Raw genomic sequence first — 13,175 nt, forward strand, 5'->3', positions numbered from 1 at the left:
TGTGAAAAGTTAGGGAAGATGTTCCATCAAATTACAAAGGAAAGACTTTTTTTTAAACCTGAGCCCTAAGAGTATTTAATGAATCAAGAACCACATGTAAAATTATGTTATAAATAATAGGGCCCTTCTTCCAAAGGGAGATCTTTAGCATACATGGGTGATTTACTTTTCATGTATTATGTTTTGCCAGATAATCTTGAGACTAGCTGAGTTTTAGCTCTCTTGATAGTTTTTCTCCAAAAAGTCCTGAGTTTGGTAGGTATGAAATTTACAAGTTTTGTTAACATTTTTAATAAGATCTAAAAGTTGGTAAGCATCTTCAGTATTGTGTAGCCATCCGTTTGCTTAATTATTTCATTTAACAAAAACGCTTTTTAGTGACTTCTTTGTGCTGATGATGATTGACCAACTACACAGGCCTCTGCTTTTAAGGAAAGTTAAAGTCTATAACATGTTAAGTTGATACATTTATATATCGTAATACGGTTGCCATTGAAGCAATAATTAGCACCTCTATCACATAATTATTATATTTGGTAATTATTTTTGGAAGTTGGAATAATTAAGTTTTAATCTCTTAGCAAGTTTGATGAATTTAATAACACAATTTGTTGTTTTTATTCATTGTACTGGGCATTATATTTCTAAGGCATATTAACTACCTCTTACAAATTTGTACCCTTAAACTACATCTGTTCTTGACCCCACAACCTCTGTACCCAGCTAACCACCATTTTATTTTCTGTTTCTACAACTTTGGCCTTTCTAAATTCCACATATAAGTGACAGCATATAGCACTTGTCTTTATCTGACTTATATAATGTGCCCTAAGTCCATCCATGTCACAAATGACAGGATATCCTTTTCTCATGAGTGAATATTTGTGTGTGTGTGTATGTATGTGTGTATATACATAACTCATTTTTTTATCCATTCATCTCTCAGTGGACACAGGTTCTTTCCATATTCTGGCTGTTGTAAATAGTGCTGCAGTGAACACGGGGACGCACATATCATTTTGAATTAGTGGTTTCATTTTCTTTGGATATATACCCAGAAGTAGAATTACTAGATCATGTGATAGTTCTTTAATTTTTTTAAGGAACTTCCATACTGTTATCCAGAGTAGCTGAACCCATTTATATTCTTACCAACAGTGCACAAGGGCTCCCTTTTCTCCACATCCTTGCTGCACTTGTCTTTTTGTTGCTAGCCATTTGAATAGATAGAAGGTGCTGTCTCCTTGTGTTTTTTTGTGTTTTTAAAGATTTTATTTATTTGTCAGAGAGCAAGTGTGCACAAGCAGGGGGAGCTGCAGGTAGAGGGAGAAGCAGGCTCCCCACTGAGTAGGGAGTCTGATGAGGGACTCGATCCCAGGACCGTGACCTGAGCTGAAGGCAGACTGAGCCACCCAGGCTTGTGGTTTTTTACATATATATATATATATTTTTTTTTTATTAAAATTATAAATAATTTTTAGCATGAGTTTTTTAGAATATTTAAATATATTTAGAATTAGTATTTAGAATTTTTAAAATATAAAAATTATTAAATTTTTATATATATATATATAATATCCCTCCTTGTGGTTTTAATTTGCATTTTCCTGCTGATTATTGAAGTTGAGCATCTTTTCATGTACCTGTTGACCATGTGGATGGACGTCTTTAGAAAACGTCTGTTTAGTTCTGCCCATTTTTTGGATTCTTTCGTTTTTTTGTATCCAGTTGTAGGAGTTCTTTATATGTCTTGGATATTAACATTTTATCAGATATATGATTAGCAAATATTTTCTCCTGTAGCTTGCTTTTTCATTTTGTTACTTCTTTTGCTGTGTGAAAAACTTTTAACTTTGATATTCCATTTGTTGATTTTTTTGCTTTTGTGTGTGCTTTTGGGGTCATATCTCAAACATTTACTATGATCATTGTTGAAGAGCTTCTTCCCCATGTTTTCTTCTAGTTTTATTGTATCAGGTCTTATGTTTAAGTCTTTGATCTGCTTTAAGTTAATTTCTGTGAGTGGTAAAAGGAGTCTAATTTCATTGCTCTGTGTTTATTATCCATAATAAGTTTTCCCAACACCCGTCTGTTGAATTGTCCTTTCCCCATTGGGTGCTCTTTGCTCCCTTGTTATTAGTTATTAGTTAGTTATTAGTTATACTTGTTATTAGTTATATTAGTTGACTTACATACTCAGGGGTTCAGTTTTTGGCTCTCTGTTCTGTCGACCTGTATGTCTGTTTTAGTGTTGGCACCATGCTGCTTTTAATTACTTTAGCTTTGTGGTATAGTTTGAAATCAGCAAGTGGGATACCTCCAGCATTGTTCTTTTCCCTCAAGATTGCTTTGGCTATTTGGGGTTCCATACAAATTTTAGGATTGTTTTTCTATTTCTGTAAAGAATGCCATTGGTATTTTGATGGAGATTGCATTGAATCTGTAGATGGCTTTGGGTACTATACTTTTTAATACTAACTCTTTTGATCCATGAACACGGGATGTCTTTCCATTTGTTTGTGTCTTTAATTTCTTTCATCTAAGTCTTAGAGTTTTCATTGTACAGATCTTTCATTTCCTTGATTAAACTTTATCCTAAATAGATTGTTTCTGATGCTGTGCATGGGATAATTTTTTTTTAGATATTTCATCCTTAGTGTATAGGAATTATTTCTGTACATTGATCACGTGTCCTGCAACTTTACTGAAATCACTGATTAGTTCCAGCAGTTTTTTGGTTTTGTCTTTGGGATTTTGCATATACAAAATCATGTAACTGCAAATGGGACAGTTTGACTTCTTCCTTCCTGATTTGGATGTGAGGGAACACTTTCAGTTGGGTTTTTTTTTTTAAGATTTTATTTATTTATTTGACAGAACACAAGTAGGCAGAGCGGCAGGGAGTGGGAGAGGAAGAAGCAGGCTCCCCGCTGAGCAAGGAGCCCAATGCGGGGCTCAATCCCAGGACCCTGGGATCATGACCTGAGCCGAAGGCAGACGCTTAACCAACTGAGCCACCAAGGTGCCCTTCAGTTCTTGTCTCTGTTGGTTTGTCGTACATGGCCTTTATTATGTTGGGGTATGTTACTTCTATACTCAGTCTGCCAAAAGTTTTCATCATGAAAGGATGTTGCATTCTGTCAAATGTACAGATGATCATGTCATTACATTAATGTGATGTATCACATGTATTGATTTGTATATGTTGAACCATCCTTGCATTCCAGGGAAAAATCCCATTTAGCCCCAGTGTGTAATCTCTTTTATGTGTTCTTGAATTTGGTTTGCTCATATTTTGTTGAGAATTTTTATATCTATGTTTATCAGGGATATTGGCCTGTAGTTCCTTTTTTTACGTTTTGTTTGTTTTTTAGAGAGGGAAAGCGTGCATGTGAGCAGGGGCTGGGGGAGGGCGAGGGAGAGGGAGAGAATCTTAGGCAGCTCTATGCCCAGCGTCTGTGCAGGGCTCGATCTCACAGCCCTGAGATCATGACCTGAGCTGAAATCAAGAGTTGAATACTTAACTGACTGAGCCACCCAGACACCTCTTTTTTGTTGTGTTCTTATCTGGCTTTGGTGCCAGGATAATGCTGGCCTGTTAAGCACAGTTTGGAAGTATTCCCTACACCTCAAGTTTTTGGAAGAGTTTGAGAAAGATTGTTATTAATTCTTTGAGTGTTTATTGGAATTTGCCAATGAAGCCATCTGGGCCTAGATTATTTTTTGTACTTGGGAGGTTTTAAATTATTGATTCAATCTCTTGCTCATTATGGGTCTATCACATGTTCTTTTTGCATTTGATTTGGTCTTGGTGGGTTGTTTCTAGAAGTTTGTCCATTTCTAGGTTATCTGATTTCGGGCATAGGGTTGTTCATAATAGTCCCTTATCCTGTGTATTTTTGTAGTACCAGTTGTATGGTCTTTTTCATTTCTAATTTTATGTCTTTTTCTAAGTCTGGCTAATAAAGTTTTGTCAGTGTTATCTTTTTGATGAACCAGCTCTTAGTTGTACAGATAGTTTTTTTCTGAAAGATTTTTTTTCTGCTTTGGTTTTATTTCCTTCCTTCTGCTACCTCTACACTTGTTCTTTTTATACTTCCTAGAGGTACAGTTAGGTTGCTTGAGATCTTTGTAATTTCTTAATATATGCATTTAATACTGTAAACTTGCCTCTTGACTGCTTTGCTCTATACCATATTTGATGTGTTTTGATATAATTTATTCTCATTTTTATTTTTTGACTCATTGTTTAGAAGTGTGTTAGTTTCCATGTAGTGGTAGATTATTCTAGCTTCCTCTTGCCGATTTCTAATTCTGACCACAATGGTATCATTGTGGTCAGAAAAGATAGTTGGTAAGATTTCAAAGTTTGCTGAAATTTGTTTTGTGTCCAGTCATAGGATCTGCCCTGGAAAATGTTCATGTATGTAAGAAAAATGTGTATTATACTGCTCTTGGATGGAGTGTTCTATATATGACCTTTAAATCATTTTGTTTTTGAATATGTTTTGGTTCAATTCCAATATTTTTTTTGATTTTCTGTCTGCATGATTTATGTTCTAATAGTATTAAAGTGCCCTATTAAGGTATTGTTTATTTCTCCATTTAAATCTGTTAGAATTCTTTTCATCATGGTGCTCTTGATGTTGGAGGTGTATATATTTATGATCATTCTCTCTTCTTGATGTCTTTTTTTTTTTATCATTATATAATGACTTCTTTATCACTTGTTAATGTTTTTGGCTTGAAGTGTATTTTTTCTGTCATAAGTATGGCTACACCCACGTTTTTTGGTATCCACCTGCATGGAATATCCTCTTTTCCTATGCTTTGAGCCTGTGTATGTCTTTAGAGCTAAAATGAATTTCCTTTAGACAGAGTGGAGTTAGGTTTGTTTGTTTTTTTTCATCCAGGCACTCTACCCTTTGGTGAATTCAGTCCATTATTAATTACTCCTACCATCTTATTGTTGTTTGCCTTCTAGTTGTTTTTATCTCCTGTGTTTCCTTTCCCTGTTTCTACTTTTGGAAAGTGGATTTCCATGGTGATTGGTGCAGTCTCCCCGTTTTTTATGTTTCATTACTATATTTTTGCTTTGTGGTTACCAAGTGGCTTACATAAAATATCTCATAGGTAAAGTACTCCTAGGGGAAGGCGTTTTTAAGAAATAGTTCGAGCACATTCTGTAACAGCCTTGATTAATTACACTGCTCTGCCACATAATCACTTGTTCTGTTCTGATGATCATCTGTTGATTAAAGATGATGAAAACAAAATAAATTGTGAAACAATAACTTGCAAAGGTTACTATAGTTGACCCTTAAACAATGTGAGGGTTAGGGGTGCCAATCCATCATGTAATCAAAAATCTGCATACAACTTCACTCCCTAAAAATTAACAGCTGATAGTCTGCTGAGCAGAAGCCTTACTGATAACAGTTTGACCCATTTTTGTATATTATATGCTGTATTCTTACAATAAAACTAGAGAAAATGTTAAAATCAAGAAGAGAAAATGCATATACAGTACTGTATTTATGAGAAAAAAATCCATGTATAAGTGTATGTGTGCTGTTCCAGACCCATGTTGTTCCAGGGTCAATTATATTTTTAACTTTGTAAGAAACTAACAAATTCTCTTTCAAAGTGTTTGTACTGTTTTACATTTCTACCAGCAATGTCTGAGAGTTCCAGGTTCCTTGCCATATTTTATTTAAGGGAATTTTCAGATACTTTGTGTTTCTGCCCCATGATTGGAGGTTTTTTGTTTTAACACTTCGGTGATGAAGTTACGAATTTTTAAAGAGCCAAAAAACCTCTTTACAGATGGACAGGATGGAAGTCTAAAATCAAAACATGACATGAAAAGCAAGATTATAGAATCCTCTGGCATCATGAGTTATCAAAATACAAGGAAGAATTTTATCCTCAGACTTTCAGTAACACTTTAAATGGTTAGCCACTTGGCTGAGACCTTACTATAATACTTCTGTCAGAGTCCCTGCTGCTGCTTGAATTGTAAAGGCTGCAATAGAAATGTGTTTCTTTACTTCTGTCCAGGCTGAATGAGGGTCTTCTTTATTTTCAATATCAAACATAGCATCGTAGATCCCAGGAAATGATTCTCCAGCATATTTGTTGTGTCTACTCGGAGCAAAGATGATGTGCCTAATAGAAGAAAACAGATGGCAGGTTGAGCTAAAGAGTGTACATAACATTACATTTTTTATGCTTCTTGAATTCATTCCCTTTTGTTAGACCCCATCTTAAGAATACTGTCTCCTCCTGGCATTCACTTTTTTTTAATTCCAAAATGAAGACCTATAAGTGATTTAAGATAATATAACAGTATAAAATTTTAAGCAAAGAAATCTGTGCATTCACTAAGACTTAGTCTCATAAATCATGTTGCCAACCCATACAAATGGAAGAAAGTGTGTTCTTGTAAGTTGCGTACATCAGTTGTCTGATTGCCAGCAGATACCCAAACAGTGGTAACAAGTATGTTTTATGGATATATTTACTGAGAGAAGTGTGTTGCCTTTTTTAGAGATTCAATAAGAATAACACTTGTTCCCAATACTCTTTAAAAAAATCAGTAAATAAGCTTGTATTCCCAAAATATAAATGAGGATAATGAAGTCCATTCCACAAAGATAAAGCAGTTATATATGAATTGCCTGCAGACACATTTAATTTATCATCTAAAAGGAAAGTTTTGCATTTGATTTCCTATTTTATAAGTACCTGGAGAAATCAAACTACTTCTCTTTCCAAAAATTGGAATTCTGCCTTCCAGAAAGGGACGAATTTTATTCAACACTATTATCAGGAATTAGGCCCAACAGTCAAATCCTGCAGCTTCTTCAGGATGTAAATCTGTCTCTGAGACTCAATGTGAAACTATGTAAGTATTAATGATTAAATAGAAATTTATAATGCAAATCATTTAGATTATCCAAAGTACGTCAGGATTTATTATTTTTTTAGGTTTTTTTTATTTGACAGAGCAAGAGAGCACAAGCAGGGGGAAGGACAGAGGGAGAGAGAGAAGTAGGCTCCCTGCTGAGGGCTTCTGTCCCTGACATGGGGCTCCCCCAGGACCCCAGGATCATGGCCTGAAAAGGCAGATGCTTAACCAACTGAGCCACCCAGGTGCCCCAGTACATCAGGATTTATTGCTTTGGCTTTTAAATCTTAACATGTCCTCAAATGGATCTTCCTCATTAAAGCCAGTATATGTGCTGAACTGTTTATAAACATTGATATTCTGACCTATACATGAATTATTACAAATAAAGTTTGTAGCTATTCAAGTGTATACTTGTCCTTTACTGGAGAACTGTAAAAGCAGAGTATAGTAAAAATAAAGATAGATGGATACAAGGATTATACAAACCTAGTTTGAACCTGGCATCTCATAGTCACAGTCACCTTGGTTAAGTTCTTAGGTATTCTATTCTTTTTGATGCAATTATAAACAGAATTATTTCTTTATTCTTCTTCTTGATAGGCCATTATTAGTGAACAGAAATAAAGTAGATTTCTGTATATTGATTTTGTATCTTCACCTTGCACTGAATTTGTTCATTCTAACAGTTTTTTGGTGGATTCCTTAGGTTTATCTATATATAATGTCATGTGCAAGTAATAATGGTTTTACTTCCTTCCAATATGGATGTCTTTTTCTTGCTAATTGCTCTGGCTATGACTACCCATACTGTGTTGAAAAGAAACAGCAAGAATAAGCATCCTGGTCTTGTTCCTATCTTAGAGGAAAAGCTTTCAGCCTTTTAACATTAAATATATTAGCTGTAGGTTTGTCTTATTGGCCTTTATTGAGTTATATTTCTTCTACTGACTTTGTTGAGTTTTAATAAAAATGGATGTTGAATTTTGTCAGATGCTTTTTCTGCATCTATTAAAGACTTTTATCCTTCATTTGTTAATGTGATATATAACATTGATTTGTGGATATTGAACCATCTTTGTATCCCTGGAATAAATCCCATTTGTGGTACTGTGATCTTTTTAATATATTGCTGAATTCGGTTTGCTAAGTTTTATAGAGGATTTTTGCTTTTATGTTCATCATATTGGCTGGTAATTTTCTTTTGGCATCCTTGTTTGATTTCCCTAGTAGGGTAATGCTGGCCTTTTAAAATGAGTTTAGAAGTGTTCCCTCTTCTCTTTTTTGGAAGAGTTTGAAAAGGATTGATACTGATTATTTTTTCAGCGTTACATAGAATTCATTGGTGAAGCCATCTGGTCCTGGACTTTTGTTCGTTGGGAGGTTTATGATTACTAATTCAATTTTCTCACTAATTGGTCTATTCACATTTTCTGTTTCCACATTTCATGATTCAGTTCTGGAAGGTTATATGTTTCTAGAAGTTTGTCTATATCTTCTGGGTTGTCCAATTTGTAGGCATATGACTGTTGACACTAGTCTCGTATTTCATAGTATTAGTTGTAATGTCTCCTCTATTTATTTGAGCCCGTTCTCTTCTTGGTGAATCCAAGGAATGGTTTATAAATTTCATCTTTTCGAACAATCAGCTCTTCATCTTACTGAACTTTTCTTTTGGCTTTTTAGTTTCTATTTCCTTGATTTCCTCTTTGTAATTGCCTTCCTTCTGACAAAACTTTGGGTTTTGTCATTCTTCTACTTTCTTGAGGTGTGATGTTAGGTTACTTGAGAGTTTTACTTTTTTCAGAGATGTAGGGTATTCATTGCTGGTGACTGTTAATCTTAGAATTGCTTTTATGCATCTCATAAATTTTGCCATGTTGTAAGTTCCATTTTCATTTTTCTCAAGGTATTTTTTTGTCTTTTGATTTCATTGACCTATTAGCTGTTTAGTAGAATGTTAGTTTCCACCTATTTGTGAATATTCCACTTTTCTTGTAATTGATTTCTGGTTTCCTACCACTGTGGTCAAAAGAAAAAAAAAGATGCTGGATGTTTCATTCTTCTTAAATTCATGAAGACTTGTTTTCTTTGGCATAACATACGACCTATCCTGGAGAATATTCCACATGCACTTGCAAGAATGAGTGTTTTGCTTTTGGATGGAATGTTCTGTATATATCTTTTCATCTCATATGGTCTGATGTGTGATTTTTTTGTTTGGAAGCTAGCCATTGATGTGTGGTATTAAAGTCTCCTCCTATTCCTCCTATTGTACTCCTATTTCTCTTTTGGTCTCTTAATAATTTATATGTTTAGGTGCTTTTATGATGGGTACATAAATATTTACAAATGTTATATCCTCTTATTTGACCCTTTTATTATTGTGTAATTTCCTTCATCTCTTACTGCTGTCTTCATTTTGAAGTATTTTGTGTGATACTAATACAGCTATCCCTGCTTTCTTTGGCTTCCATTTGCATTCTCTATCTTTTTCCATGCCTTCAGATGTATTCTGTGTGGGTCTTTACATTTGAAGTGAGTCTCTTCTAGGCATGATATAGATAGGTCTTGTTGTTTTATTCATTCGGCCACTTTGTCTTTTCATTGGAGCATTTACTCCATTTACATTTAAAATAATCCGTATGTACGTACATACTGCTATTTTGTCAGTTTTCTTGCTGTTTTGTAGTTCTCTTGTTCCTTATTTTCTTGCTCTCACCATTTGTGGTTTGTTGGTACAGTATGCTTAAATTTTATATTTCTTGTATCTAATACAGGCTTACCTCATTGTGCTTGAAAGATACATTTTTGTTTTTGTTTTTTTTTTTAATTGAACATTTGTGGCAAACCTGCATCAAGCAGGTCTTTTGACACCATTTTTCCAACTACAATTCAGTTGTTGTATTTTAAACTATTTTATTGGAATACATTTGGCAATACAGTGTTATTAGTTTTGGGTGTATAGTAGTAATTTGACAGTTACATACATTAAGAAATGCTCACTCAAGTGTGTAGTCACCATCTGTCACCAAAGTTCTTACACTATTATTGACTATATTCCCTGTGGTATACTTTTCATCGCTGTGGCTTATTTATAACTGCGAATCTGTACCACTTAATCCCCTATTTTGCCCATACGCCTGCCATCTTCCCTTCTATCAACCACCAGTTTTTTTCTTGGTTCATTTGTTTTGAAGTGAAATAGTATGATATTTGTCTTTCTCTGACTTATTTCACTTAGCATAATACCCTCTAGTTGGGTGCATCCATGTTGCAAATGGCAAGATTTCATCCTTTTTTAGGGTTAATATTCCATTGTATATATACCATATTTTCTTTATTTCATCTGTCAGTGGACACTCAGTTTGCATCCCTATGTTGGCTGTTATAAATAACACCAGTAAAATAAGGACACATATTTGTATTTAAGTAAGTATATATACCTTTAATGTTTTCAGGGTTTTTTGGGTAAATAGCCAGTAATGGAATTACTGGATCATGTAGTATTTCAATTATTAATTTTTTTTTTAAGATTTTATTCATTTGACAGAGACACACACAGCGAGAGAGGGAACACAAGCAGGGGGAGTGGGAGAGGGAGAAGCAGGCTTCCCGCCGAGCAGGGAGCCCGATGCGGGGCTCGATCCCAGGACCCTGGGATCATGACCTGAGCCGAAGGCAGATGCCCAATGACTGAGCCACCCAGGTGCCCCAATTTTTAATTTTTTGAGGAAACTCCATACTGTTTTCTCTAGTGGCTGCACCAATTTGCATTCCCACCCACATGCACGAGGGTCCCTTTTCTCCACATCGTCCCACATTGTCTCCAGCACTTGTCTTTTTGATGCCAACTGTTCTGACAGTTGTGAGGTGATACCTCAGTCTTGATTTGCATTTCCCTAATGATTAGTGATGGGGACCACATTTTTTATGTTTCTTGGCCATGTGTACTCTTTGGAAAGATACATATTCAGGTTCTCTGCCCATTTTTTAATCGATTATTGGGAGCTTTTTGTTGTTTCAATTATGTATTTCAGATACGAACCCCTCATTGGATAGATCATTTGCAAATATCTTCTCCCATTCAGTAGGTTGCTTGTCATTTTGTTGGTTTCCTCTGCTGCACAAAAGCTTTTTAGTTTGATACTCCCAATGGTTTCTTTTTGCTTTTGTTTCCCCTGCCCAAGGAGGCCTATATGGAAAAACATTGCCAAGGCCAGTGTATTAGAAATTGCTGCCTAGGTTGTTGGGTTTTTTGTTTTTGGAGTTTTATGGTTTTAGTTCTCACATTTATTTAGGCATTTAATCCATTTTGAGTTGGTTTTTGTTTGATGTAAGAAAGTGGTTCATTTCATGTTGCTGTCCAATTTTCCCAGCACCCACAGTTTATTGAAGAGACTCCATTGCACAGTCTTGCCTTTTTTGTACATTAATCATATAAGCATGGGTTTATTTCTGGGTTCTCTATTCCATTCCATTAATTTGTGTGTCAGTTTTTCTGCCTGTATCATACTGATCACTAAAGCTTTGTAGTATATCTTTAAATCTGGGATTGTATATACCCTCCAGCTCTGTTCTTTCACAAGAATTGCTTTGGCTATCTGGGATGTTTTTTGTTGTACAAATTTGAGGAGTATTTATTCTGATTTTGTGGAAAATGCTGTTGCTATTTTGGGATTGCATTTGTTTTTATTATGTTCGGTTTTAGAAATATCTAATACTTTTCAGAGTACAGATCTTTCACCTCTTTGGTTAAATTTACACACAGGTATTTTATACTTTTTGAATCAGTTGTAAAGGAATTTGCTTAATTTCTCTGTCTGCTACTTTGCTAATAGTATATAGAAACGTTAATAGATTTCTGTGCATTGGGTTTGTATTGAATTCATTGGTTCTCATTTTTTGGTTTTTACAGGTTTTCTGTATGTATTACCGTGTCATCTGCAAACAGTGACAGTTTTATTTCTTCCTTACCAATTTGAGTGCCTTTCATTTCTTTTTCCTGTCTGCCGCAGCTAGAACTTCTAAGACTGGTGAATAAAAGTAGCAAGAGTAGGCATTCTTGGGGCGCCTGGGTGGCTCAGTCAGTTAAGCATCTGCCTTCAGCTTGGGTCATGATCCCAGGGTGCTGGGATCAAGCCCCATATCGGGCTCCCTTCTTGGTGGGAGGCCTGCTTCTCCCTCTCCCACTCCCCTTGCTTGTGTTCCTGCTCGCTTGCTCTCTCTCTGTCAAATAAATAAAATCTTAAAAAAAAAAGGCATTCTTATCTTGTTCCTAATCCTAGAGGAAAAGCTTTCAGTATATCTCACCGTGAGTATTAGGGTATGTGGTGGTAAGGTCTTTATGGCCTTGCTCTAAACCCACTTTACTAACAATTTTTTATCATGAACAGATTGCCACAGCCACTCTATATAATCAGTCAGCAACCATCAACATCAAGCAAGACCCTCCACCAGCAAAAAGATTGCTGGTAGCTCAAAGCTAGCAGCTGCAGCTAGCTGATGGTTAGCATTTTTTAGCAATAAATTAAGTCCATTTTTTTTAGAAATGCTTTGCACACTTTACAGTATATTATAAACATATCTTTTATATGTACTAGGAAATCAGGAATTTCCTTTGACTTGCTTCATTGCAGATATCTGTGACCTACCGTGCAGTATATCAGAGGTATACCTATGTACCTTTTGGTTTGTGGTTACCATGAGCCTTACATATAACAATCTATCGATTTAAAGTGGACTTTTATGAATATTATGTTTAACTTTGAAGGCATTCTAAAGCTCTCCCTTCTTACTCTTACCACCCCATCACCAAGTTTTGTTTTCGATGTCACATTTTACTTCCTCTTAATTTTGTGCATCCCTTATTGCACTTACTTTTTACAACTCTTGCCTTAATCTTCATACTGTTTAATCCATTACTTTTACTATAATGTTTATCAGTAAAATTTTCACTCCGTTTTCTTGTTACTAATAGCACCTTTTCTTTGCAGCTTTTAAAGAACTCCCTTTACCATTTCTTATAAGACCAGTTTAGTGGTGATGAATCCCTTTAGCTTTTGTTTGGCTGGAATAGTCTTTCTCCTTCAGTTCTGAATGATAATGTTGCAGAATATTCTTGGTTGGAAGTTTTTTTTTTCCCCCAGCACTTTGACTATATCGTGCCAGTCCTTTCTGGTCTGCAAAATTTCTTCTGAAAAATCTGCTGGATACCTTATGGGGGTTCTTCTGTATGTAACAAGTAGTTCTTCTCTTGTGCTTT

General features: G+C 35.2%; 1 protein-coding gene across 4 annotated transcripts in view; it reads right to left on the reverse strand.

The window, feature by feature from the left end:
• Positions 1–5,103: 5,103 nt before the first annotated feature.
• Positions 5,104–13,175, reverse strand: part of LOC112840332 (N-acetylated-alpha-linked acidic dipeptidase 2) — a 92,668-nt gene continuing 84,596 nt past the window's right edge. For 3 of the 4 annotated variants that reach the window (XM_025893672.2, XM_073890289.1, XM_025893673.2), the window contains one exon: positions 5,336–6,168. In XM_025893672.2, coding sequence (XP_025749457.1) covers positions 5,979–6,168 — 190 coding nt within the window. In that variant the 3' untranslated portion in view covers positions 5,336–5,978. Of the gene's footprint in view, positions 5,249–5,335; positions 6,169–13,175 lie in introns of those variants that run through there. The other variant, XM_073890290.1, reaches the window with a different exon arrangement.

This window comes from Callorhinus ursinus, unplaced genomic scaffold (genome assembly GCF_003265705.2).
Source record: "Callorhinus ursinus isolate GAN/ISIS: 27379988/994484 unplaced genomic scaffold, GSC_fseal_2.0 scaffold136, whole genome shotgun sequence".
Classification (NCBI taxonomy): domain Eukaryota; kingdom Metazoa; phylum Chordata; class Mammalia; order Carnivora; family Otariidae; genus Callorhinus; species Callorhinus ursinus.